General features: G+C 42.4%; 2 protein-coding genes and 1 long non-coding RNA gene across 5 annotated transcripts in view; 1 reads left to right on the top strand and 2 right to left on the bottom strand.

Moving 5' to 3' along the window:
• MAPKAPK5 (MAPK activated protein kinase 5) overlaps positions 1 to 2,514 on the bottom strand; it is a 46,169-nt gene extending 43,655 nt beyond the window's left edge. Inside the window, exon 1 of the mRNA XM_007170903.2 lies at positions 2,339 to 2,514. Within this exon, the coding sequence (XP_007170965.1) occupies positions 2,339 to 2,374 (36 nt within the window). The 5' untranslated portion in view covers positions 2,375 to 2,514. The remainder of the gene's footprint in view (positions 1 to 2,338) is intronic.
• Positions 2,515 to 3,152: 638 nt separating this feature from the next.
• Positions 3,153 to 27,719, top strand: LOC114236360 (uncharacterized). 3 transcript variants are annotated; one of them, XR_009004968.1, is made up of 4 exons: positions 3,157 to 3,312; positions 19,761 to 19,851; positions 21,976 to 22,242; positions 27,473 to 27,719. It is a non-coding gene; the product is annotated as an uncharacterized LOC114236360 (long non-coding RNA). The 3 variants fall into 3 exon arrangements; XR_009004967.1 differs by lacking the exon at positions 27,473 to 27,719 and adding an exon at positions 27,019 to 27,444; XR_003622337.2 differs by lacking the exon at positions 27,473 to 27,719 and having other exon boundaries at positions 3,153 to 3,312; positions 21,976 to 22,948.
• The window catches only part of ALDH2 (aldehyde dehydrogenase 2 family member), a 29,579-nt gene continuing 25,004 nt past the window's right edge, over positions 23,296 to 27,870 (bottom strand). Inside the window, exons 11-13 of the mRNA XM_007170911.2 lie at positions 27,713 to 27,870; positions 25,921 to 26,035; positions 23,296 to 23,735 (exon numbers count right to left, since the gene is read on the bottom strand). Coding sequence (XP_007170973.2) covers positions 23,703 to 23,735; positions 25,921 to 26,035; positions 27,713 to 27,870 — 306 coding nt within the window. The 3' untranslated portion in view covers positions 23,296 to 23,702. The remainder of the gene's footprint in view (positions 23,736 to 25,920; positions 26,036 to 27,712) is intronic.

Here is a 27,870-nt window from a genome sequence, read left to right as displayed (position 1 = left end):
GCAGTTTAAATGTTGTGGTGAGAACCCAGGGAAATAGCTTTTCCAGCTGAACTCCAGAGGCCTCAGTTCTTACCAAATGAGGGAGAGCCTCAAAAAAGCAAAACAATGAATACAACACAATATCACAGACCAAAAGTTTTATTTGATGTGATGCTGGCTTGCTGCCAAGGGAATATATCCTCGTCAGTACTGGTTGTTAGATCAGATATTTTCAACTACACTAATTTGTATCGGTTGGACACACCCAAATTAGTAGGAAGATTCACCAATGACCTGGTAATAAGTACATGAAGAAAAGCTAAAAAGTTTTAAGAAAATTAGGTTGGACAATAGTGACCGACTGAAGAAAACCCCAACTCTTTCTAAACCATTCTTAGGTTGCTATGAGCTAATATCCATTGAGTTCTTACTAAATGTTAGGTACTGTAAGCACATTTAGATACATGTGCTTATTAAATTCTCAAAAAAACCCTAAGCTGAGGAGATTCTTTTATCCTTTTCCTATGGATGAGGAAACTAAGTGCCAAAGAAGTGACTTATTCAAGGACACAGTGAAATGAATGGCCAGGCTGAATTTCAACTCATGAGTCAACCTGGAGAAACTACAACAACCACTAAGTAACACTGCTTCCCCGTTTATACATTTGCCCACTTAGAACTATGTCCCTGTTCTGCTCAGAACTCTCTGAGATTTCCCCTCCTACTCAGGGTCAAAGCCAGAGTTCCTTCAATGGCCTACAAGGCCCTGTGTATACTGTGGCTTCCCATCACCTATCTCTAACATAATCTATACTGACCCACTGCATTCCAGCTACCTTGTTGTTCCTGGGTCACACGAGACCCGCATCTACCCTCAGGGCCTTTGTACCTGCTGTTCCCACTGCCTATAATATTCTTCCCCAAGACACTCGAGGTTTGTTCCCTCATTCCCTTCAAAGCTCTATGCAAATGTCACCTCCTCAGGAAAGCCTTCCCTGCCTACCCTTCCTAAAATAGTACTCCCCCTTTTTTAATACTTAATTATATCATCTGGCAATGTTTATTACCTAACTCCACCATCTAGATAGAAGCTCTATGAAAGAGGGACATCTAGGAGTCTAGCTTTGCACGACAAGTGCCTAAGATAGCACCTGGCACGAAGCAGATAATACTTCTTGAATTAAAAAATCTGCCAAATGTATTTTGATTCACAACCCAATCATATAACTTTAGGCAATTCACGACGCTGTACCAATAAAATCCAAACCAAAAGAAAAAAAAATGTATCTATCAAAGTAGTCTTTTAGAACCTTTGTTTCTATTATTTAAAATTTGATCTTCCTTAATGTGTATGTTCTGTTTTGATGCCTCGTTTAAATGGTGAATTTTCTTTGAAGTGACTGATGACTTCTATAAACTTTACCACCCCCCAAATTGTTAGACGTGTAAGTTCTTAATTAGTTATTGACTGTAGTGATTGTGTCTTGATGGGGAAAATAACCCCACGTTGCCTGTCCCTCAAGGGAAAATGAAATTCTTAAATGCACAGAGTTGACTTAATACTGTAAAATAAGTAAATAATACATATCAAACTTTAAGCTTCAGTGTTCAATTCACATAAGAATCTAATTTCCTAAGTACAGCTAAATAATAACTTTCTGGCTCTTGTGCCTGAATGCCTCAATGTCTGCCTGTTTAAAAGAAAAAGAGTAAAAAGCAGGTTTTTAAAAATGTGTCATTTTATTTAGGTCACTTTGGAACACACATATTTGCTTTTTTTTGGGTTAACAGAGCAGTAAGTTACAGAACACCATTAGCTCCTTCTAAATAAACTTAGTGCTACCTAGGAGAAGGAAAAGGAAACAGGAATAGGGGAGGGACCACACGGAAAAGTGAGAACAACTTATTTGCCAAAGGACAGGTCTTGTAAGAAGGCGATCACCTCCTTCTGCAACAGCAGATTTCAAACAAATCTGGAGCGATGGGTAAGGTCCAGTTCTCCAAGTGGTGTTGCAGCAGATCATCTGAAAGCAAATTCTGATGGAACTTGGGGAATGTTCGAAAACAGTAGTGGGGCCCCCCTCCGTCCTACTCACATCAAGTAACTCCTCGCCACTCACCTTCCATTCTAGCGAAGCGGGGAATCATATCCCAGCTTTAAGCAGGTAAGTCGGAGAGAGTTGGATGTCCCTCCCTACACACACAAACCCTTCTCCCCAGTGCTGTAAAACGTAGTCCACGGAACCCAGTGAAAACCGAAACCCGGGAGTTGCTCCAAGTTCTCTCCGCTTTCTGAGGTTGGAGCCGAAAGGAATGTCACAGAAACAAAGCGGGGAGGAAGGGGGCATCTCCCCCTTACCTTGATGGCTTTCTCCATGTCGCTCTCCTCCCACATGCTCCGCGGGGCCCGCACGGCCGGGAGCAGCAGAGGCTGCGCAGCTGCCGGATCCCGCCGCAGCCGAAGGAACAAGGGGCTCAGCACTCGGGGCCCTGGGTCTCGGGGAGACGGGCAGTAGCCGCCCCCGGGGACCTGCGGGGATGAGGGCCCCGACGCCGGCTCGGCCTCGGCGGGCGGCTCTAGGCTGGGGGCGGCGGCGGCAGCGGCCCCCGGGAACAAGCCTTTGTGCTGGGCCCCGCGCGGCCGCCTCCCAGCCTCATCCCCGGCCGGGGAGGCAGGCTCCCGGGGCAGGGCGAGGCGGGGAAGGCCCCGATCCGGGGCGATGTGCTGGGGCCTCGCGGGGCCGCCTCTTAGGCCCGGGCTCGCCAGGTCCTGAGGAGGAGCCTGCGCCTCCGCCTCCGCCGCCGGCACCGCCGCGAAGCCGAGGCCGAGCCCACCGCCGCCGCTGCCGCTGCTCCCGCTGCCGCTTCAGCGCCACACATCGCCGGGACACCCGCGCCGGGCAGCCCCGCCAGCCGCCCGCTTGCCGGCGCTGTGCCCCGCCTGAGCTCCGGGCCGCCCCTCCTGCCGCCCGACTTCGTGTCCCCACGGCTCCACGTGCCTCTCGTCACGGTCCGCTGCGGTTTCCGAGCCGCCCCCGAACCAAGCAGTTGACTTGCAGGCGTCCGCCAAGGCCTCCCCAAGGTGGCGCCACACCCAGGATAGGCCCCCGGGCCCTCCGCAGCGATGGCGCCGAGTTGATGACGTAAAAGGCTCGGGCTCGCGGGGCGGGGCTATTGGACCTCACCACCGGACTCTAGTGGCTGCGCGAGCGTTTCTCTTTTCTCTCAGCGCCGCGGACGAGATTTGTGGCGCCAGAAACACCCTGCGGAAGGAGCCGGGGATATCGACTCGTGATAGAGAAGACGAAACTGAGGCCACGGGCGGGTCCTGCGGTAACAATTATATATAATAATAGTTATATATACGGAGCGTTTATTTTACGTGACGCTCTTTTCTTCTCTTAGTTCCCTTCTCCTTTATAAAGTAGGCATTTGGCCTTTTCAGGTAAGTATGTGCTTATTACGTGTTAACGGATGCGGTAACTGAGGCTCTCAGAAGAGCGGCACTCATTTGCGCACGGCTGAGAAGTGGGCAAGTCCGAACCGGAATCCAGGTTTGTGCTCCTTACACGACACCAACAATCTGTCAAAGAACCTTGCAGGAGCTTTTGGTTAATCACCTCTTGATGCCTCTTCATTCATTCACTTATTTACTGAGCACAGCTGTGTGCCACGCCTACTCGACCCTGGGGAAACAGTAGAAAAAAGACACGGTACCTGCTCCTGGATCTTATTTTCAGGAAAGGGAAGCAGAAAATAAAGAGGGGAAAAAACACAGAGTTTGTGGATACTAAAAAGAAAGTAAACAGGATGCTGAGGTAAGAGAATAACTGGGTGTGGGGACTTTTTCCAAGTAGATGATCAGGGAAGGTCTCCCAGGCCGTAACCTTGAAGCTGAGACCTCTAATGAGAAGGAACTGTCTATTGGAAATCCAAGGGGATTTCTGAGCAGATGGAACAGCAAGTGCAAAAGTCTTAAAGTGGAAGTAAGGTAAATGTGGCCAAGGAGCAGCAAGATCATTGCAGCTGGAGTAGGGTGAGTAGCAGAGAGTGATAAAGGATGAGGTTGGAGAGGTGGGCAGGGGTTGTATCATATACACCCTTAGGGGTCATGGTGAGAACTTTGGGTTTTATTCTAAGCTACTGGAAGGTTTTAAACTAAAGAGTGATATGATCAAATTTATGTTTTAAAAGATAAGATTCTGCTGTATGGAGAATGAAATATGGGCAAGTGAAAGTGGAGACATGGAGAGTTATTAAAATGCTTTTGGGGGCTTCCCTAGTGGCGCAGTGGTTGAGAATCTGCCTGCTAATGCAGGGGACACGGGTTCGAGCCCTGGTCTGGGAAGATCCCACATGCCGCGGAGCGACTTGGCCCGTGAGCCACAACTGCTGAGCCTGCGCGTCTGGAGCCTGTGCCCCGCAACGGGAGGGGCCGCGATAGTGAAAGGCCCGCGCACCGCGATGAAGAGCGGTCCCCGCACCGCGATGAAGAGTGGCCCCCACTTGCCGCAACTAGAGAAAGCCCTCGCACGAACCGAAGCCCCAACACAGTCAAAAAAATATAAATAAATAAATAAATAAATAAAGTAACTATAAAAAAAAAAAAAAAAAAAAAAAAAAAAAAAAAAAAAAAAATGCTTTTGGAATAACCCAGATTATTATGAAGCTTGAACTAAGAAAGTGGCAGTAAAGATAGAATAGATGGGTTTATGATATGTTTTGGTGGTAGAGTTGAAAGGACTTCCTGAAGGACTCCACGTGGAAGATGAAAATAAGAAACAAATCAAGGGGACTTCCCTGGCGGTCCAGTGGTTAAGACTCTGCACTTCCACTGCAGGGGTCACGGGTTCGATCCCTGGTGGGGAACTAAGATCCCACATCCCACGTAGCATGGCCAAAAAAACAAAAACAAATCAAGAATAACTTCCAGGAGACTGCCTTAAGCAACTTGCATGGATGGTGGTGTCATTCAGTGAATGAAAGACTCAGACGAGAGTGAAGGCAGGGAATCCAGAGTTCTTTTTTATCTGGTTAATTTGAGGTTCTTGAGTAACGTACCAGAGAATAAGTCAAGTATTTGACTTATTTAGTTGTCCTCTTTGTTGGCCATACACCTACAGTACATTCCTCAACCCCCTTAAAGTGGCCATATGCCTATGCTCTCCCCCAGTGGAAAGTGAGCAGAAGAGATGTGCACATATCCAGGCCTGGCCCAGAAAATCTGTCAACAGATGCTCTTACTTACTCTGCCAGCTGGAAGATGATGACCAGGTTCTGGAGAAGGGAAGGCTTTAAGATGGAAGATACCTGGGTGGAGGAGAACTCTGCCCTGTTGACCTAAACATCCACTCAGCGTTGTTATATGAGGGGGGAAAAAAAAAACCTCTTGTGTTGAGCTTTTATCTATTTACGTCTTTTTATTATAGCAGCTTTGCTTATGCTACCTAATACAAATAAGAACAGTGACCCAGCAGTGAACTTTGGGAGAAAATTTCGAAATGACTTGAATTGACATTATCTATAACAGGAAATAGAAGTTACCTTGGATTCATTCATTCATTCAGTAAGAATTTATCAAGTGCCTCTCTGTGCCAGGTACTGTGCTACATAGTAGAGATGCAGAGATGAAATCCCTGCCTTAAATGTTCTGAGTCTGGCGGTTAAACTTATTAGCTGTTATCTGCACATACTATCCCTCTATCTAGAGACTTACTCTCCCCACCCAACACACACACACAGCCCAATCTCTACACAGTCTTCAACCACATTCTAAATACTATTTTATCAGAAAGAGTAGGCCTGATCCTTGGTTCAATCTAAATCAGATATTCCTATTACCTCATAATTTACTTCCTTGTACTTATCACAATTTTAATTTATATATCCACTTGCTTTTTTTCTTTAGTGTTCTCTCCCACACTAGACTAAATACTCTCAAAAAGGGAAAGAATCTTGTCTGTATTACTGGTCACATCCCCAGCACCCAGCCCACTGTAGGTGTTTAATAAATATTTGTTGAAGGAATTAAGGAATGGAGAAGGCAGAGCCCTGAGGAAGGAGAGGTTTCCTCCATTTCTTCCACTTTTTTGCTGGGGAGGTAGTAGACAGCCTAAGATAGCCTTCAGTGATGCCCACCTCTTGGTATTCATGATCTTGTTTAATCCCCTCACCCTGCTTGTGGGCTGATCTAGTGACTTGCTTCTAATGATGGGATGGCATGTCTGAGATTAGGTTGCAAAAAGTCTGTGGCTTCCATCTTGGGTACCCCTCTCTTGCTCTCCTATTCTCTTGCTTATTTGCTCTGAGGAAAGCCAGGTCAAAAATGTGAGCTGCTGTATTAGTTTCCTGGGGCTGCCATAACAAACTACCACAAACTGGGTAGCTTAAAACAACAGAAATTCTCTACAGTTCTGGAGGCCAAAAGTCTGAAATCCAGGTGTCATAAGGGCCATGCTCCCCTGAAGACTCTAGGGAAAAGTGGAGTCTTCCAGCAGTCCTTGGCATTCCTTGGCTTATAGGTACATTATTCTAATCTCTGCCTCGATCTCCATATGACCTTTTCTGTGTGCCTCTATGTTCTCTCTTCTTATGAGGACACCAGTCATTGGATTTAGGGCCCACCCAAATTTAGTATGACCTCATCTTAACCTAACTAATTACATCTGCAGAGACCCTATTTCCGCATTCTGAGGTTCCATGTGAACATGAATGGGGGAGGGGATACTAATCAGCCCACTATAGTTGCCCAATAGAGGGCTCCATGTGTCAAGGAACTAATGTCCTGCCAACTGTCAGTGAGAACCTGAGGCCTGGCCAGTGGTCACATAAATGAGCTTAGAATGGATCCTCACCTAGTTGAACCCTGAGATGATTGCAGCCTTGGCCAACAACTTGATTGCAACCTTCTGTACCAGGGGCACCCAGCTAAGCTGTGTCCAAATTCCTGACCCACAGAAACTGTGACATAATAACTGTTTTTAAAGCACTAAATTTAGGGGCAATTTGTCATGCAGCATAGATAACTAATACAGATTTTGGTGCCTGGAAATGGGGTGCTGTCATAACAACTACCTAAAATGTGGGAGTGGTTTGGAACCAGGCAGTGGACAGAAGCAGGAAAGATTTTGAGGAGTGTGTTAGAGACAGCCTAAATTATCTTGAACAAACTTAGTAGGAATCTGGACTTTGATGATGCTGCCAATGAGAGCTCAAAAGGAAGTAAGGAACATGTTATTGGAAACTGAAGGAAAGAGGATCCTTGTTATGAAGTGGCAGAAGGTTTAGCAACAGTATCGTCTGCAAGTATGTGTAAAGAGAAAATATTCCTAGTGAACTGGGTGATCTAACTAAAGCAGTTACCAAGCAGAAGGTGCTGCCTGGCTTCGTCTTGCTTCTTGTAGTAAAATGGGAGAAGAGAGATAAATTATTGAACAATAAGGAGTCAGGACTTGATGATTTTGAAATTTTTTAGTCTCTCTAGATGGCAACCAGAGCTAAAATTAAGCTATGGCTTTCAAGCAAAATCAAATCCAGGGTCCTGTAAGGAAACCATGATCTGTCTTTGTCAGCTCAGGCTGCTATTACAAAATATATGGCCCTGCAGATGCATGTCCTTCTCACATGCAAAATATATTCACTTCATTCCAACAGCTCCAAAGTCTTAACTCTTCAGAATCAACTCTAATGTCTAAAGTATCTACATACTATTGGACTTTCCTGGTGGTCCAGTGGTTAAGACACCATGCTTCCATTGCAGGGGGCATGGGTTCGATCCCTGGTCAGGGAACTAAGATCCAACATACTGTGTGGTGCGGTCAAAAAAGGAATAAAGCTTTCCTTAAAAAAATAAATACTATCTAAATCAGATATAGGTGACACTCTAGGTATGATTCATCTTGAAACAAAATTCCTCTCTAGCTGTGAATCTGTGAAACCAGATAAGTTATCTACTTCCAAAATACAGTGGTGGGATAGGCATAGGGTAGACATTCTCATTCCAAAAAGGAGTAATCAGAAGAAAGAAACGAGTAATCAGAAGGAAGAAAGGAGTAATCAGAAGGAAGAAAGGAGTGATGGGTCCCAAGCAAGTCCAATTCTAGCAAGGCAAATACCTTTAGATCTTAAGGCTCGAGAATAATCCTCTTTGGTTTGATGCTCTGCCCTCTGGATCCACTGGGTTGTGGTCCTGCCTTTGCAGCTTTGCCCAGGCAAGGGTCCTGCCCCCATGACTTCAGATGAAGCCTGTCTGTCCTGTTGAAACCAAGGTGATGGCCCTGATGATTTCTGAATTGCTTTTGGGATCATTCTTCCCCTTTCTTGAATAGTGCACATTCATAGCCAAGTAGCTGTATCATCCTGTCCTGTAGAATCAACATCTGAAAGCCTTCCTTCATTTCTTCCCATCTCAGTCCCCTTCAGTACAAACAGGCAGTGTTTCTGTTCCTATAATGCAATAATCTCTATCATTTGATAGTCCAACCACATCCTTCAGTGTTCTCTTCCAAACACATTTGCTCATTTTTGGGATATGGACAGGCTGAGAATTTTCCAAAGCATTAAATTCTGGTTCCCTTTGCTTAACAATTCCTTCTTCAAGTCATCGCTTTCCTTTCACATTTTATTGTAAGCAGTCAGGAGGAAGCAAGCTACTCTTCAAACACTTTATTTATAAATCTCTTCACTGAATATTCATTTTCTTTTTTTCACAAATATGACTTAAATATTCAACTTTGATCTTTTAATTGCAGCAGGATTTTTTCTTTTTTATTAAATTTTATTGGAGTATAGTTGACTTACAATATTGTGTTAGTTTCAAGTGTACAGCAAAATAATTCAGTTATTGAATATTCATTTTCATTGCTCTCCAGCTGTACCTTGCAAAAACACTAGGACACAGTTCAGCCAAGTTCTTTGCCACTTTATAACAAGGATCATCTGTTCTCCATTGTCCAACAGCATGTTCCTCATTTCCCTCTAAGACCTCAACAAAGTGGACCTTACCATCCATATTTCTGCCAACACTCTGTTCATGATTATTTATGTGTTTGCTAAGAAAATGGAAGCTTTCTCTCCAGCTCTCCTCTTTTCCTTCTGAGCCCTCACCAGAAACATCTATCTTTCTAGCATGTACTTCCAAATTCTTCCAACTTCCACCCTTTCTCCAGTTCAAAAGCTGCTTCCACATTTTTAGGTAATTGTTATAGCAGCACCCCACTTCTCAGTACCAAAATCTGTCGTAGCTTGGGCTGCTATAACGAAATACTGTAGACTGGGTGTCTTTGAATTAGACATTTATGGGTGTGGCCAAAATGATGGAGTGGGAAGACCCTGAGCTCACCTCCACCCATCGGCACACCAAAATTACAACTATTTACAGAGCAACTATTGATGAGAATGACCTGAAGATCAGCAGATTTTCCACAACTAAAGGTGGAAAGAAGGAACTACAGGGAATTCCCTGGAGGTCCAATAGTTAAGACTCTGTTTTCACTGCCAAGGGCCTGGGTTCAGTCCCTGGTCAGGGAACTAAGATCCCACAAGTTGTGCAGTGTGGCCAAAAAGAAAAAAAAAGAAAGGGAACCACAACCAGGCAGATAGGAGGGGCAGAGATACAGTATAGTTAAGACCCACACCTTCAGGGTAGGCTATCCAGAAAAGTCCAGCCCCAAAACGTCTGGCTTTGAAGACGAGAGGGGCTTCTGTATGGGAGAACCAGAGGGCTATAGGAAACAGACTTGGCTCTTAAAGGACATATGCAAAATCTCACATGCTCTGAGACCTAGTACAGAGGCAGTAATTTGAAAGGAGCCTGGGTCAGACCCACTTGCTGATCTCGGAGAGCATCCAGGAGAGGCAGGAGGCAACTGGGACTCCCCATGGGGACATAGACTCTGGCGGCAGCCATTTTTAGGAGCTCATTCCACCATGACATTGGTTCTGCCAAGTGCCATTTTGGAGTCCTCCTACTAGCCTATTAGTACCAGGGCCTTACCACCACCAGCCAGTTGGGGATCCCAGGATCCCCAAGCTGAACAGCCAGCCATGCAGGGATCTGCCCCACCCATGGGCCAGCAGCCTCCACATAAGGCAGGGCCTGGCAGCCAACTGGGCTGGAGGCCAGCCCTGCCTACCAGTGTGCTCAAAGCAGTCAGCCCCGTGACAACAGAAGGACCCATGCAACCCACATGGGGGCATCCCTAGAGCGTATAGCTCTGGTAACCAGAGGAGAAGGTGCTGCTAAGCCCCATAGGACATCTCTTATATAAGGCCACTTCTCCAAGATTGAGAATTGTATCCAATCTACCTAATACATAGAAATAAAAACAGAAGTAGGCAAAATGAAGCAATAGAGGAATATGTTCCAAACAAAGGAACAAGGTAAAACCCCAGAAAAAGACTAAGCAAAGTGGAGATAAGTAATCTAACCATTAAAGAATTCAAGGTAATGATTATAAAGATGTTCAGTGAACTCAGGAGAAGAATGGATGAACACAGAAGCTTAACAAAATATAAAGAACCAAACAGCTGAAGAATACAATAGTGGAAATAAAAAATACACAAGAAGGAATCAACAATAGAATATACAGAAGAACAGATCAGCAAACTGGAAGACAGAGTAGTGGAAATCACCCAAACTGAACACAAAAAAGGAAAAAGAATTCTGAAAAATAAGAATAGTTTAAGGTACCTCTGGGACAACATCAAGCATACTGAAGTTCACATTATAGGGTCCCAGAAGGAGAAGAGAGACAGAAAGGGGCAGAGAACTTACTTGAAGACATAATAGCTGAAAATTTCCCTATCCAAGGAAAGGAAGCAGACATCCAGGACCAGGAAGCACAGAGAGTCCTAAACAAGATCATCACAAAGAGGTCCACACCAAGACACATTGTAATTAAAATAGAAAAAAAAATTAAAGAGAAAACATTAAAAGCAGCAAGGGAAAAGGAACTAGTTACATACAAGGGAACTCCTATAAGACTGTCAGCTGACTTTTCAGCAGAAACTTTGCAGGCCAGAAGGAAATGGCACAATATATTTAAAGTGATGAAATGAAAAAACCTACAACCAATAATATTCTACCCAGCAAGGTTATAATTCAGATTTGAATGAAAGACAAAGAGTTTTACAGACAAGCAAAAGCTAAAAGAGTTCAGTACCAATAAGCCAGCTTAACAAGAAATGTGAAAGGGACTTCTCTGAGTGAAAAGGAAAAGACCACAGGACTTCCCTGGTGGTCCAGTGGTAAAGAATCCGCCTTACAATGCATGGGACGTGGGTTCAATCCCTGGTCAGGGAACTAAGATCCCACATGCCACGGGGCAACTAAGTCCATGTACCACAACTACTGAGCTCACGTGCCTCAACTAGAGCCCGCGCGCCGCAACTACAGAGCCCACGTGCCCTGGAGCCTGTGTGCCACAACTAGAAAAGAGAAAACCCACACGCCACAACTAGAGAGAAGCCTGTGCACCGCAATGAAAGATTCTGCATGCCGCAACTAAGACCCGATGCAGCCAAAAATAAATTAAATAAATAAATAAGTGATAAAGAAATCTTTAAAAAAGAGAGAAAAGACCACAACTAGAAATATAAAAATTACGAAAGGAAAAATGTAAAGGCAAATATACAGTAAAGGTAGTAGGTCAACCACTTATAAGGCTAGTAGAAAGGTTAAAAGACAAAAGTAGTGGGCTTCCCTGGTGGCGCAGTGGTTGAGAATCTGCCTGCCAATGCAGGGGACACGGGTTCGAGCCCTGGTTTGGGAAGATCCCACATGCCACGGAGCAGCTGGGCCTGTGAGCCACAACTACTGAGCCTGCACGTCTGAAGCCTGTGCTCCGCAACAAGAGAGGCCACAATAATGAGAGGCCCGCACACCGCGATGAAGAGTGGCCCCTGCTTGCCGCAACTAGAGGAGGCCCTCACACAGAAACGAAGACCCAACACAGCCAAAATAAATAAATTAATTAATTAATTAATTTTTAAAAAAAGACAAAAGTAGTAAAATTATCTATATCCATAATCAGTAGTTAAGGGCTACGCAAAACAAAAAGACATAAAATATGGTTTCAAAAACATTAAATATTAAACACAGTGGTGAGTAAATATGCAGGGTGGTTAGAACGTGTTCAAACTTAAGAGATCAACTTAAAATAATCACATATGTATATATGATTGTTATATATAAACCTCATAGTAACCACAACCCAAAAATCTATGATAGATACACACACAAGAAAGACAAAGGAATCCAAACATAACACTAAGGATAGCCATCAAATCACAGAGGAAGAAAGCTAAAGAAGAAGAAACGAACAAAAGAGAACTACAAAAATAACCAGAAAACAGTTAACACAATGGCAACAAATACATATCTATCAATAATTACTTTAAATGTAAATGGATTAAATGCTCCAATTAAAAGATTTAGAGTGGTTGAATGGTTAAAAAAAAAAAAGACCCATATATATGGTGCCTACAAAAGATTCACTTCAGATCTAAAGACAAACAAATTGAAAGTGAGGGGATGGGAAAAGGTATTCCATGCAAATGGAAATAAAAAGGTTGAGATAGCAATACCTACATCAGACAAAACAGACTTTAAAACAAAGACCGTAATGAGACAAAGAAGGACATTAGATAATGATAAAGGGATCTAACCAATAAGAAGATACAACAATTATATATGTACCCAACACAGGAGCATCTAAATACATAAGGCAAATATTAACAAATATAAAGGGAGAAGTTGACAGTAACATATCACTGTAGGGGACTTTAACGTCACATTTACATCAATGGACAGATCATCCAGACAGAAAATCAATAAGGAAACACTGGCCTTAAGTGACACATTAGACCAGATGGACTTAATAGATGTAAATAGAACTTTTTATCCAAAAGCTGCAGACTGAAAATTCTTTTCAAGGGCACATGGAACATTATCCAGGAAAGATCACGAGTCTCAATAAATTTAAGAGAACTGAAATTGTATCAAGCATCTTTTCCAGCCAGTGATAGGAGACTAGAAGTCAACTACAAGAAAAAAATGGCAAAAAATACAAACACGTGGAGACTAAACAATATGCTACTAAACAACCAATTGTTCACCAAAGAAATCAAAGAGGAAATTTAAAAATACCTGGAGACAAATGAAAATGGAAACACAGTGATCCAAAATCTATGGGATGCGGCAAAAGCAGTTCTAAGAGGAGAGTTTATAGTGATACAAGCCTACCTCAGAAACAATAAAAAAAATCTCAAACAACCAAACTTTACACCTAAAGGAACTAGAAAAAGAAGAGCAAACAAAACCCAAAATTAGTTGAAGGAAAGAAATCATAAAGATCAGAGCAGAAATAAGTACAATAGAGATTAAAAAGGCAACAAAAAAGATCAATGAAACTAAGAGGTGTTTCTTTGAAAAGAGAAAATTTAGTCAGACTCATCAAGAAAAAAAGAAAAAGGGCTCCAATAAATAATTAAAAATGAAAGGGAAGTTACAACCAACACCACAGAAATACAAAGGATCATAAGAGATTACTACAAACAATTATGTCAATAAAATGGACAACCTAGAAGAAACAGATATATTGCTAGAAATGTACAATCTACCAAGACTGAGGCAGGAAGAAATGGAAAATATAAAGAGACCAATTACCAGTAATGAAATTGAATCAGTAATTTTTAAAAACTCCCAACAGGGACTTCCCTGGCAGTCCAGTGGTTAGGACTCTGTGCTTCCACTGCAGGGGGCCCGGGTTTGATTCCTTGTTGGGGAACTAGGATCCTGCAAGCTGCAAGGCACAGCCAAAAAAAAGTGAAAGCAGACAGACAAAATGTCACATACTGTATGACGCCACTTATGTGAAATATCCAGAGTAGGCAAATCCCTAGAGACAAAGTAGATTAGTGATTGCCAGGGGCTGGGGTGGGGGGAGTAGGAGGGATTAGGGGATGACAGCCAAGGAGTACAGGTTTCTTTTTACAGCAGTCAAAATGTTGTAAAATCTATTATGGTGATAGATGTATAATTCTGTGAACATACTAAAAAAATTCAATTGTACTCTTTAAATAAATGGGTGAATTGTATGGTATGTGAATTATACCTCAGTAAAGGCATTTTAATGAGGAAAGGGGGTGGGGGAAGAAGGAAGGAAGGAAGAAAATAGGAAGGAACCATCCTTTCTTGTGATAAATCAGTGTCTCTCAAACTTCAATGCACAGACTGACACCTGAGGACCTTATTAAAATGCAGATTTTGATTCATTAGGTGTGGGGTGGAACCTGGGAATCTGCATTGCTAAGAAGCTGCCCGGTGCTGCAGATGCTGCCAGTTGGTCCTGGACCACACTGATGAGTGAGTGTAGACACCTCCAGGGTGCCCATCACCCAACAGCCCCTGCTTAGGGGATGGGCTTAACATCCAGTGAGTACCATGTGACCCCATCCTGCAGCCACAGCTGACTGGCTCAGGAATGGACTTCTGGGCCAAGCTGGACCTATCAGAAGCTCATGGGAACTGAGACTGGAACATTAAGCCAGCCGTTGAGTCGTGTTGTCCAGGCTGAGGCAGTAATCGTCTGCTGCATGAATATTTAAGCAGTGAAAGCCAATCTGCAGAGAAAGGAGAAGGCTGTGGAGAGAAGCAAAGAGGAGCAGGATCCAGTCTCTCTTGGTACTTACTGTCCCTCATCCTGCCCCAAACATCTCCCTTCTGCTTGATAACTCAGATTGACGTCTTGACCCTCTGAGTGTCACCGAGTGATCACTTAATGGACATTTAAGTTGTTTGAAGTTTTCTGCTATCACAAATAGTGCTCGGAAAGAGCACTTAGGAAATAAACATATTTTGTCCACTTGTCCATTTGTTATCTTGGATAAATTTTTAGCAGTGGATTCCTACCAGAAAAGTCATACCACGTTATATTCTCCTATAGTATGAGAGCACGCACTGGTTTTTTACCTAAATTTCTGTTCCTCAAATATAGCATAATAAAATTTGACAGTCTGTGAATGGAAAGTTCTAGCATTTGCTGAAATTGACGCAGTTCAAATCCTTCAGCCTCTCAAGAGTTGGAAGGGATCCTAGCAATCATCAAGTCCAGCGCTGTGCCCACAGTGCAGCTCCTCAGCCCCTGCTGGAACACTTCCCTTGACCTGGCAGGAACCTTCCCACACGCAGCTTTTTCTGCCCATTGCCAGAGATTTCCTGCTTGCTTCCCTCACTGTTCACTGACTGGCTCGTGTCTCTCCTTTGGGAGCCACAGAAACATCATCCCTCTTCTGGGATAGCTCCTCAGATGTCTCACTTGGTAGTTTTTTTTTTTTAAGTATTATTTTGGTAAAAACTAAAACATCAAATTTACCATCTTAATTATTTCTAAGTGTATAAATTAGTAGTTTTAAGTATATTCACAGAACTTTTTCATCTTGCAAAAGTGAAACTCTGTACCCATTAAACAGCCACTTCACTTGGTAGCCTTTTGAAGCCCCAAGGGGAAAGTAAGATTCTGAAAAGGCACAATTTCCAAAGAGTTATCTCATTTGACGACTGTGATTCCCACTTTTCAGCTGAGAAACAAGACACAGAGATTACCTCAAACGAGACACAGGAACATGACATTTTGATATAGCTTTAAAAATAAACCATTAAATGCTCAGATGATTATGGTGATGATGGTTTTTATTGTTGTTATTGCCAGGTAATATACTGAACTGATACCCTTATCTCCACCCTTTGCAATGGGATTGAAGAGAGGAATCAGTAGGAGTCAGAAAAGAGTGAAGGGCAGGTGCTATCTTAGTCTATTCGAGCTGCTCCAACAAAATGCCACAAACTGGGTGGCTTAGAAGCAAAAGGAATGTATTTCTCACAGTTCTGGAGGATAGAAGTCTGAGGCCAGAGTGCCAACACGGCTTGGGTGAGGGCCCTCTTCCTGGATCATAGCTGGCATGTAAGAGTCTCCAAGGAGGCAGAGTAGGACCAGGAAATATCACCAGCTTCCCCCAGGATAATCCTGTTCCTCAGATGTTTCTAGTGTTGTCGAAAGCTCCCACAAGTATTGGGTCAGTGTGTATCAAATGAAACTCCCCGTATTAGGTAACTGAACTGTGGTTACATAAGGGAGTATCCAAGATAAAAATTCAAACACAATAAAGTATTAAGAAGTAAATGGGGGATTCCCTGGTGGTGCAGTGGTTGAGAATCTGCCTGCCAATGCAGGGGACACGGGTTCGAGCTCTGATCTGGGAGGATCCCACATGCCACGGAGCAACTAGACCCGTGAGCCACAACTACTGAGCCTGCACGTCTGGAGCCTGTGCTCCGCAACAAGAGAGGCCGCGACAGTGAGAGGCCCGCGCACCGCGATGAAGAGTGGCCCCTGCTTGCCGCAACTAGAGAAAGCCCTCACACAGAAACGAAGACCCAACACAGCCAAAAATAAATCAGTAAATAAATAAATTTAAAATCATGTCATTCCCCTGCTTAAATCTCCTCAATCAATTCCAATTAAAAAAAAAAACTGGTTAGTATCTAACTCTTTAAAAAAAAAAAAAAAGAAGTAAATGGGCATGATGCCTGCAACGAACTCATAGATGGTCCACAAAAAAAAGAAAATATATAATGGGAGTTGGGGGGTAAGAAGGGATAGAGCAAATGGGAGAAAATGCTAAAAATGGATGAATTTGGGTAGAGTATATGAGAGATTGTACTTTTCTCAGAACTCTAGTTTGAAATAATTTCAAAATAAAAAAGAGCAAACACAAGTCTTTCTGAAGGAAGTTCAGATCCCTCTCATATTAAGGAAATGAGGGTTCCTGTATGGAAGGGTCAAAGAATGACCTGATACGTTTTTTCCTCAGGCAGTGGTTCTCAAAGTGTGGCCGCCAGACCAGCAGCATCAGCATCACCTGGCACTTAGTAGATACACAGTAAATATTTCTTCCCGGGGCCACCAGACTGGGAACCAGGGGTGTATTTCACTGAACATTTTTTTACCTTGTTTATTTATTTCCTTTTCAGAAAAGGGTTAATAAAATCAATATAAATGAATATCAGTTCCCTTTTATTCTTCACAAAAGAGCTGAGTGAGAGCTGGATGTGACTGTAGGGATCGTGAGGAAATGGAGGCCCAGAGGTAATGCAGCTAATTTTTTTAAATTAAGGTTAAACTCACATAACATAAAATTGACCATTTTAAAGTAAACAATTCAGTGACATTCAGTACATTCACAATGTTGTGCAACTATCACCTCTATCTAGTTTGAAAACATTTTCATCATCCCCAAAGGAAACCCATATCTATTATCCATCCCCTTTCCTCCTTTCCCCAGCCCCTGGCAACTACCAATCTACTTCCTGTCTCTATGGATTTACCTATTCTGAACATTTCATAAACATGGAATCAGACAATATGTGGCCTTTTATGTTCAGCTTCTTTCACTTAGCATCATGTTTTTGAGGTTCATCTATACTATAGCATGTATCAGTGCTTCATTACTTCTTTATGGTTGAATAATATTTCATTATGTGAATGAACCACATTTTGTTTATCCATTCATCTGTTGATAGACATTTGGGTTGTTTCCACCTTTTGGCTACTGTGAATAGTACTGTGAACATTCGTGAACAAGTTTTTGTTGGAGTCCCTGTTTTCAGTTATTCTGGGTATGTGACCCTGGCCTCTTGATTCTCTCATTGCATTTGCCTGCTAGGTATTGCCCATGTACAGTCGTGTTGTATGTAACACCATGTTTTGTTTTGTTTTGCTTGTTTTAACCATTTTTAAAATTGAAGTATAGTTAATTTACAATGTTATATTAGTTCCAGGTATATAGAAAAGTGATTCACTTATATGTAATATATATATATAATATATATATATTTTCAGATTCATTTACATTATAGGTTATTACAAGATATTGAATATAGTTCCCTGTGCTATACAGTAGGTCCCTGTTTATCTATTTTATACATAGTAGTGTGTATATGTTAATCCCAAACTCGTAATTTATCTCCCCGCCCCCCACTATACCCTTTAGTAACCATGAGTTTGAGTCTTTTTCTGTTTTGTAAATAAATTAATTTGTGTAGCACCATCTTTGAAAGACACCAGCCTGGTAGGTCTAGCCTATCAGCTCTCGGAGAGGATAACACTGTAGTTGTACTTATTGGCCACAAGTTGGCGCCTAGACTTAGAAAACGCCTCATCAGCTCGGTTCTCGGGGCTGCGTAGTTCCTTGTGTCCTTCCTTCAGCCATTTCCTCTTGGGCACTGGGCAAGGCTAAAGGCAGAAACAGCAGCTTTACACCCAATACTCCTGTGACTGACCCATATCCAAATACCCAGAGAGATTAGGTTATAACCTGAGAACTTTTTGCTTAGACAGCTAGTGTTCTAACTGGTTTCTGTCACTAAAAGCACAAGGAAATTAATGTGTCTAGGATGTCAGAATCAACATTATAGACATTTCTTAATAGCTAGCATTTCCTTTGTTATTTGTCAGTTTAAAAAACAGATTCTCTTACAATGAGTCTAATTCACAGGGACTGGGGGCAAGAAACATTACATTCCTCTGTTTTCTCCAATTCACCCCAACAGGGGTTTTGGCAACACTGAAATATTAAAAGGTCGGCAGTAACTCAGGAAACTCTCAAATCTCTGTCTTCTTCAGATAAGAGCACCAATATTCTTTGGGGGATCCATCCCTCCCTCATTTTCAGCCCAGATGGACTAGAGGGGACTCCAGTCCTGGCCACAAGGGTGGACCATTATGACTCAGGTCTAAGTGAATCATCACATCTCAACCCTCTGGCCACAGTGACTGGTCGAGGGAGGGGCAGGATGTCACATCAACTGGACCAATTAACATGAACCTCAGGGTCTTTGCTGGCGCTAGCAAAAAGGGACTTTCTCCTAGCCAGTGGAGTTGAGTCTGGCTGGGTGTGAGATGAGAGCTGTTGAGGTCAGTTGGCTCTTCTCAGGATCCAGACCCACCAGAACCAAAATGGGTATGGTCTAAAAATGAAGCCCACCTGGCAGAGGTGGAGCCAAGAGATGGAAATTTTTTGAACTTCTGAATCAAGCCATGGCCAAAGCTGAGATGTCAGGATTTTGGAATATAGGAACCATTTTTTTACACTGGTTTGAATTTGGTTTTCTGACACTTGCAACTAAAATATTCTTAATACACTGTCTGTTTAGAAAATCTTCCCAGTACTCTCACCCTACATCATGAGATTTGGATTAAATTGGTGGTAAGGTTAGGCAAAGGAGAGGCATCACCCTAAATTTTGAGGGTACTGTTTCACATCATGGTAGGGATTGCTATTTGCCTCCCCAAATCCATTTTCCTTTTCTTCTTTAGAACTAAGAACTTCAGTTTTACCTAGGCATGCTGATCCCTGGCTAAAAAGACAATATTCTTTATCCTTTGCAGCTAGATGTGGCCATGTATCTTAATTTTGTCCAAAGACATATAAATGGAAGTTTTGTGGGCAACCTCTGGGAAGTTGCCTTATAGAGAAGAGTGTTCCACCTTTCTTTGTCCTTTTTACCATCCTGCTCCCTGGAATGTTGATGTGATGGCTGGAATGTTAGCAGCCATGTTAAACCTTGAGGATGAGGGTCATACTCTAGAGATAATGGAACATTGAAATAGTAGGAACCCAGGTTGCTTAAAGACTTTGTGGAATCACATTAATAGCCCTTAACTGCCCAACTTTGGACTTCTTTTACTTGAGAGAGAAATAAACTTTTATCCTTATTTTAGTTATTTTTGCCTGAGAAACGTGGACTGGGAACAAAATCAAGGAGTGGAAGAGTCAGAACCTTGTAACTCAGTGAAGGAGACACCAAACTAGGTAACATAACGCTACCTTTGCCTCTATAGTTCCTAATTCACTGTTCCTTGTAACCAGTAAAACAAAACATTAAAAGTGTGTTTATTATGATTAACAAAATAAATATTACATTAAAAAAATGTGTTTAGTGCATGGAGGGTGACAAAGCCCCCAACACTGTAATCCCACAATCTGGGAGTGCCTAGTCATTTTATCGTGACACTTCACTTTAGTGCAATCGCTTGTTTCATTATCTCCACAGCTAGACTAAGCATTGGGAGCCAGTAATGTCACCAGCATTACTCCCTAAGGAAGCAGTTATCTAGCATCGTACCTAGCCTATGATAAGTGCTACTTAAGACTTCCTGAAACAAGGAATAGATAAATGAACGGAAAAAAGGTAAAATTTTAAAAATCTAAAAAAATTGCCAGAATGGTTTGTTAACACATTGCTGCAAGGGGATGGTAAGCTCAGGTCCCCTCATTTATCTCCTCCAAGTTGGCTTGGGCAGTTCCCAAATCTTGTCAGAGAAGCAGTGAACCGAAGGCTATGAACTTGTTCAGTCTGAACTGCTGGAGGGAGACTCTTGGCACTGGGATGTACAAGGAATCCTGTTTCCCAAAGTAAGCTTTGCCCACCAGTGGTGTTTTTGAGATGATTTCAGGTGGTACAAAGGCAAACTTTGTCTTAATGATTACATATTTGTAAATTATCCAAAACTTACAAATATGGCCAAGGAGATGAATGCATGCCCTTTCAAAGTCATGCATAACCCCATTTCACAGGCCCACCCAATGATTTTCTCATTCTCTAGGACAAGGGTCAGCAAGCTATGGCCAGGAAACCAAATCCAGCCCGTGGCCGATTTTTGTACGGCCCTCAAGCTAAGAATGTTGGTTTTTTTCCCCATTTTTAAAGGACTAAAAACCAAAAAAGAAAAAAGAATATGTGACAGAGATGTTATGTAGCCTGAAAAGCCTAACACGTTTATCACCTTGGCCTTTTACAGAAAAAGCTTGTCAACTCTGCCCTAGGAGATCATAGCATTGTTTGAATTTGCTGTTAACCAATTAAGAGCTCACCCTGTGACCTATAATTTATATATAGATTTATGTCCAGTACAGCTGCAAATGATTTCTATCTGGTAAAAACAAAATGCTCATGGTTAGTTACTGTTTCTTGCTTTATAGGACATTAACCAGTTTTGTATCTAACCTACCAATCTTTTTTTTTAATTAATTTATTTTTATTTATTTTATTTTTGCCTGCATTGGGTCTTCGTTGCTGTGAAGACCTTTATTAAAATGCCCACAAATGGCCAGTTCCTCCGTGATTTTTGAACCTGCTTCATCGTCTTTTCAATTGAAGTATAGTTGATTTACAATGTTGTGTTAGTTTCTGGTGTTCAGCAAAGTGATTCAGTTATATATATATATTCTTTTTCATATTCTTTTCCATTACGGTTTATTACAAGATATTGAATATAGTTCTCTGTGCTATACAGTAGGACTTTGTTGTTTATCTGCTTCATCATCTTATTAATTAATGAGTAAAATCTTTGACCTGTGTTCATCTTATATTCACATAGGAGTCATGTTTTTAACTTCTGAAAATCAGACTTTGACATGCATTTATTATTGCTTAAGGTAAATGTTTAGCAGATAATAGTGGTACTCCCATTTACATAAAGGGCATAAATTATAGGCAAATAACCCAGGCTCAAACCTTCAAGAATTTAACTTCTGGCAAGAAGCCTGGAAAGCAAGTAAAATACATAAGTACCGTCTAGGGAGCATTCTTCCCTGCCTGCAGTCAGCAGGGGCCCTTCTTATCCTTCCATGATGTCATTACCTGATCGCTCTCATTGTATCTGGCATCTATATTATATTATAATCATCACTTTTGAGAGTCTGTTCCCCTCACCAGATCCTGAGCTTCTAGATAGTGTCTTAGAAGTCTTATTCGTCTTTTCATCGCCAGTACCTAGCGCTCAGTAACCTCCCAGTAAGTGTTTATGATGGACGCATGTGTGAGGGGCGTGACCTTTTCTTCCATCAGGCCCAGCTTAGGCCAGGCGCCCCCTTTTGCACTCTCAGAACACCCTCTTCCTGTTATATCCCTATGTTTAATGCCTCTCTCCCCAGGTAGATGCAAGTGCCATGAGGACAGGGACAGACGTTTCAGCTGACCTGGTGCCACTGCGCACCACCTTAAGCCTAAGAAGCTGCAGAGAAGATGGGAGAACGGGGGTGAGCTCAAAGCTTTGCCCTTTGCCGCTCGGTTCACGTGTAATGGCACTGTTGCTGCTGCTCATCATCAAAGCTAAAATACAGAATCATTTCTTGAAGCAACGTCAACTGGAATATCCCATTACTGATGACTGGTCATAAAATCCTTGTCTCCTCAGTGAGGTACACTTATTTCAGCTATAGAATGATTAATTTGTATACATATATATATAAAATCTAGAAGATTAGCTTTACTTGTATTTCATTATTTTAAATTTAGTAACATTGTTTCATCTTTTTTATAATGTCTTCTATTTATGGCAGTTAAATGCTATTCATTTTTAGATATTGCAATAAGGTATTTTTCAAAATTTTTATCTAAATAAGAGTCAATTTAAAGAAAAAAGTAAATGATAGTACAGGTATATGCATATATGACAAAAACTGTGAAGTGCTATTCAAAGAAGTCCAATTAGTCTCTAGTGGAATAGGGATCGCCTATCAAGATGTGGCTTAGCCTCAGTGAAATAAAGCCAGGGGTCAACCAATGAGCTCCATCACTCCCTGACACTGTCTGCAAATATTATACAGGTGTTTTTTTCTCAGGAAAGGATCAAACTTTCCCTCAAATTCTTAAAGGAATCTGTGACCCAAATGTGATCACTCACAAACTACTACTGTGATTCAGTTCTTTTTGCTCCAATTCCATTGCTCACTAAGGAATCTTCTGTTTCCTAATTTACTAATAACACTGATTACTAATTTGCCAGGTCCCTTGACTAAAGTAAGGCAGTGTTCTGGATACAAGATTCAAAAGGTCCGGCTATTGGAAATACAGACCTCACTTAAAGTGAGTAAATTGACATCTGGTTTTCAAATTAATCTCTTATGAAACTGGTCCAGCAGGAATCTGTCTCATTGGTTCTGACCAAGTTTTTGAACTTAAAACACTGAGAACCAACCTTGGGTGTCAAGTGTGTGTTTCCTGGTTTACCTCCCTCTCTCTGAGGACGGGCTGGGAGTCTTGTGTAGGTGTCGTCCTCAGTGTGTCATACAGGGCCCGTCACACATGGGCAGGCCGGAGACATCTGTTAATTACATGCAGGAAACAGGCTATTTATGCACAGTAGGGGATGGGTGACAGTTGTTTACACTGTGACATACACACAGAGGGGACAACATATCTATGTGACAACATCTCCTTGGGTTGAGATGGAGGAAGAGTTACCTAAAAAGTGAAGAGCAGCACTGTTTTTAATGAGTTTTAGTCCAGAATACAAAGCAAGGTGCTAGTTGCTACTTCAAAGATGGAACAGTGGTAAACAATGGCTTTTTCTTCCCCCATTAAGGCAAGTTACAGAAGTGTTTCAGATGGACAGGATGAGATATTTGAATCTATCTTTGAAAAATCACCCTGAAAGCTAGTAGTATTGTTGCAGTTTAAAAGGCTTTCCATATACCCTTTGCCCCACACCCGCCCTATTTATTGATTCAAATTCTGGAACTTTCTTGATCCAAGAGATTTTTCTGGCAGAATTTCTCTTTTGAGACCTTTAGCATGCAACGGTCATTTTTCTTGGTTTTGTTGCTTAATCTCCTTGAACTTTGCATCACTGGATGAGTAAGAAAGCCAGCATGGTTCTTTATGAGTTCTTCTGAGGAACTTTGACTGTGACCTGTAAGAGGGGTGCAGAGAAGCTGTTAAATCTTCATGCTTCCCTTTGGTCTGCAGGCCCCCTCAGCTGGGTGCTGCCTGAGCTATAAACAGAAGGGCTTTCCTGACTTCTAACATCTCGATGGCCAATGGCCAATCCCAGCAACCGCTAGGGCTGTGTTCTGCATTAGATCACACTCTGCCTCCCTTGACCTAGTCATTCTCAACCGGGGGCAGCTGTGCCCCCCAGAGAACAGTGGGCAATGTCTGGAGACATTTTTGATTGTCACAGTTGGGGGGAGGGTTGCTACAGGCATCTAATGGGCAAAAGTCAGGGATGCTGCTCAACATCCTACACTGCACATGACAGCCCCACCACAAAGGATTATCCAGCCCCAAGTGTCCACAGTTCCAAGGCCGAGAGACCCTGACCGAGACCCGTATGTTCCTCCACAAGAATCAGAGCCAGGAAAAGATAATGTGCTCAAGCTCACAGGTGTCTCAGTGTGTTAGTGGGAAGGTTCCAGATTCAGATGGATATGGGGTTGAATCCCAGCTTTCCCCGCTACTGGGCAAGTGCTTCACCTCTGTGTGACTCGTTCCCTCATCTGTAAAATGGGATAACGGCAGTATCTCCTTCATGGGGTTGTTGTGAGCATTAAATGATGTAACATACATAAGACAGTCTAGCACAGATTCTGGCACAAAGTAAACTTGCAGTAAAAATAAAAAGAAATTTTCTCATCAGTCCCCCTTGCAAACTTGACTTCTCTTCTGAAAAATCCCTATTTTTGTTAGTGTTGTTATCATTCGAGTTCCTAAAGCTCAAAATACAGGACTTTTTTTTTTTTTTTTTTTAATTACAGGACTCTTTAACATGAGCACCAAGCACAGTGTGGGTGCTGGGCTGAATCAGCTTTGCCCCCTTCACCCACATCCTCTAACCCTCCTAAGCCATCAAGTCCTGCCATTTCTTCAAAAGCCTTCTCGAGTTCTCCCCAACATCTCATTTCCTGAGGGCTCCAGCATTCGCAGCTTACACTTGGATTCCTCCACAAATCACCTCAACTCAAGCCTCTCCTTTTCAGGCTCTTCTACTGCCCTCCAGTCAATCCTTAAGTACTGCAGTTCCTTGGGGCTCAGTCCTAGGCCTCCCTCCCCCCTCACTCCATACCTAAATAATCTCCTCCATAACTATTGTTTTGATGAACAGTTATAGGCTAATGACATCTCAATGTCAATATCAAATCTGGGTCTCACCTCTTGTATATAATGGAAACATTTCAGTAAACAAGTAAACATGTTTACTTTATTCCAGTGATCTTCTTGAGAACTTAGGTTGTATATTATTAGAGTTTCATACTATACAGAGTTTTTCTCAGGCTTCCACTGTAGTACTGAATGAAGACCACTGTTTACCTTTTCTTGCTCTGTTCCCCCTTTCTCATCCTGCTCCCATCGCCGCCCCCACCCCCAGGCTGGTTTGCTTGCCCTGTGCCCATTTCTCTTTTCTTAAAATATCATTTGTGAGTATGTTTCCTGGTTAAATTATAATTAGTATTCATTGTAGAGAGAAAATCATTTTTACTTTAGTATCTTTTTTTCCTGTCTTTTTTCACATTGATAAAGATATCTGAGTATCTGTATATGAGCATATACAGTTTTAAAGTTGGGCTTATACTGCATATATCACTTTGTATCCTGCTTTTTTACTTTAAAGGATAAGCATTTTTCATATCAAATATTCTACAAAAATACTTTCACAGCTACTTAATATTCCATAATTTATTGGGCATTTAGGTTACATCTGATTTTTCCCTGTTGGAGAATGCTGTGATGGCTATTTATGGAAATAAAGCTTTCTTTCTATTTCTGATTAGTTCTTCAGGATTGCAGAAGCAAAGGATATGGCCCTTGATATCTAATGCCTCATAGCTTGATTCTTATTAGAAGTTTTTCCTCGCTGCTTCAGCCCACTGGGATCTTTGCCTCCTCTCAGGTTTTACAGTACTCAGTGTATAACAAAGCCCAGCAAAGGACTGTGTAGGCATAGTGGTGGTCAAGTCCCTACTTATTCCTCATGAGACACAGCAGAGACTGGGTCTTTACCCTCTTTGGTAGCTTCCATGGCTTAAAACAAGAAACTAGCAGTCAATACTGATGGACCCCAGCACGAGGGAGAGGGCTGAGAAGGTGCCCATACTCACAGTTTTCACTTCAGTGTATGCCTGAAGCCCATACTCTCCCAGCTCCCGGCCGCTCCCAGACAGCTTGTAGCCACCAAACGGTGACTGGGCCCCAAACACATCATAGCAGTTGACCCTATAATTTAAGATGAGATTTTAGAAGTAACTCTTGGGGTGGGGGATAAGCATCATACCCCTCGGACCTCCTGTATTGTTCTAAAATTTTATTGAGAAAAATGGATGGGTAGAACCCTACTAATAGCTAGCTATATAGGAGTCAAAAGCAGGCCACATGAAATCAAGCCTTAAGTCACCTCATCCTTCATGATGTGGCCACACATGGGTGTCAGTGACGGGTGCACCACATGCTAGCTTCCCATTTTAATGAATCATTTTTGCTAATTGGGCATTAAGCTTTTTGGGGCAATTTTTTTAAATTATTAAATTTTAACTGAATTTAAAACTCACCACTTTAAAGGTGCTTTATAGTATATTCAGTGCTTTATAATGTATTCACAATGTTGTGCAACCATTACCTCTATATAATTCCAGAACATTTATCACCCCAGAAAGAAACCCTATACCCAATAAGCAGTTACTCCCCATTCCCCCTCTCCTTCAGCCTCTGGCAGCCCCTAATCTACTTTCTCTTTCTATGGATTTGCCTATTCTGGACATGTCATATAATGGAATCATATAATATGTGACCTTCTGTGTCTGGCTTATTTCATTTAGTATTATGTTTTCTATGCTGTAGCAGGTTATCAGTACTTCATTCCTTTTTATGGCTGAATATTTCCATTGCACAGAGAAACCACATTTTGTGTATCCATTCATCAGTTGATGGACAGTTAGGTTGTTTCCACCTTTTGACTACTGTGAATAATCTGTGAACATTCAGATACACTTTTTTTGTGTGGATGTATGTTTTTTTTCTCTTGGGTATGTACCCAGGAGTGGAATCGCTGGGTCCTATGATAATTCTGTGTTTAACTTATTGAGAACTGCCAGACTTTTCTAGTGGCTGCAACATTTTATATTCCCACCAGCAACGTGTAAGGGTTTCAGTTTCTCCACATCCTAACCAACACTTGGTATTTTCTGTTTTTTAAATTACAGCCATCGGGGCTTCCCTGGTGGCGCAGTGATTAAGAATCCGCCTGCCAGTGCAGGAGACACGGGTTCAAGCCCTGATCCAGGAAGATCCCACATGCCACGGAGCAACTAAGCCCATGTGCCACAACTACTGAGCCTGTGCTCTAGAGCCCGCGAGCCACAACTACTGAAGCCCACATGCCTAGAGCCCGTGCTTCACAACAAGAGAAGCTACCGCAATGAGAAGCCCGTGCACCACAACAAAGAGTAGCCCCCACTCGCCGCAACCAGAAAAAAGCCCACGTGCAGCAACAAAGACCCAACGCAGCCAAAAATAAAATAAAATAAAAAAATTTTTTTTAATTAAAAATAAATAAATTACAGCCATCCTAGTGGGTGTGCAATTGGTGCTAAGCTTTTAAGACCAGTGTTTACAAAGATGTGGGCCCTCAGCTCTGGTCTCCTGCTCTTGTTACAGCTTGGTAAGGAGCCCCAGTCATCCATCTGCTTGCCCAAGAACAGCTGCACGGGCATATGCACTGGAGGGAAGTTTAATCTGGAGGAGAGGGGGAAGGACATCCCTATCTGCTATACCACACCCTGACCCAGGAGGAACTAAGCCCGGCACCCCAATTCTGGGATGTGAGTAGTGGATTCCAGAAGACCCCGGCTTGGGGATCTCTACCTGGGTTGCGAGAGGCTGCTGGGAGGCACTTACCACACGGTGCCAGCCTGGAGGGCTTGGGACAGATAATTGGCCTTGTCCAAGTCCTTTGTGAAGACAGCTGCGGCCAGCCCGTACTTGGAATTGTTGGCTCTCCTAACGACTTCCTCTATGGTCTTGAACTTCAGAATCTGCATCACTGGCCCAAAGAT

This window comes from Balaenoptera acutorostrata, chromosome 13 (assembly GCF_949987535.1).
Source record: "Balaenoptera acutorostrata chromosome 13, mBalAcu1.1, whole genome shotgun sequence".
In the NCBI taxonomy this organism is placed as follows: Eukaryota; Metazoa; Chordata; class Mammalia; order Artiodactyla; family Balaenopteridae; genus Balaenoptera; species Balaenoptera acutorostrata.
The sequence above is the reverse complement of the archived record's forward strand: the minus strand, read 5'-3'. Positions and strand labels throughout refer to the sequence as shown.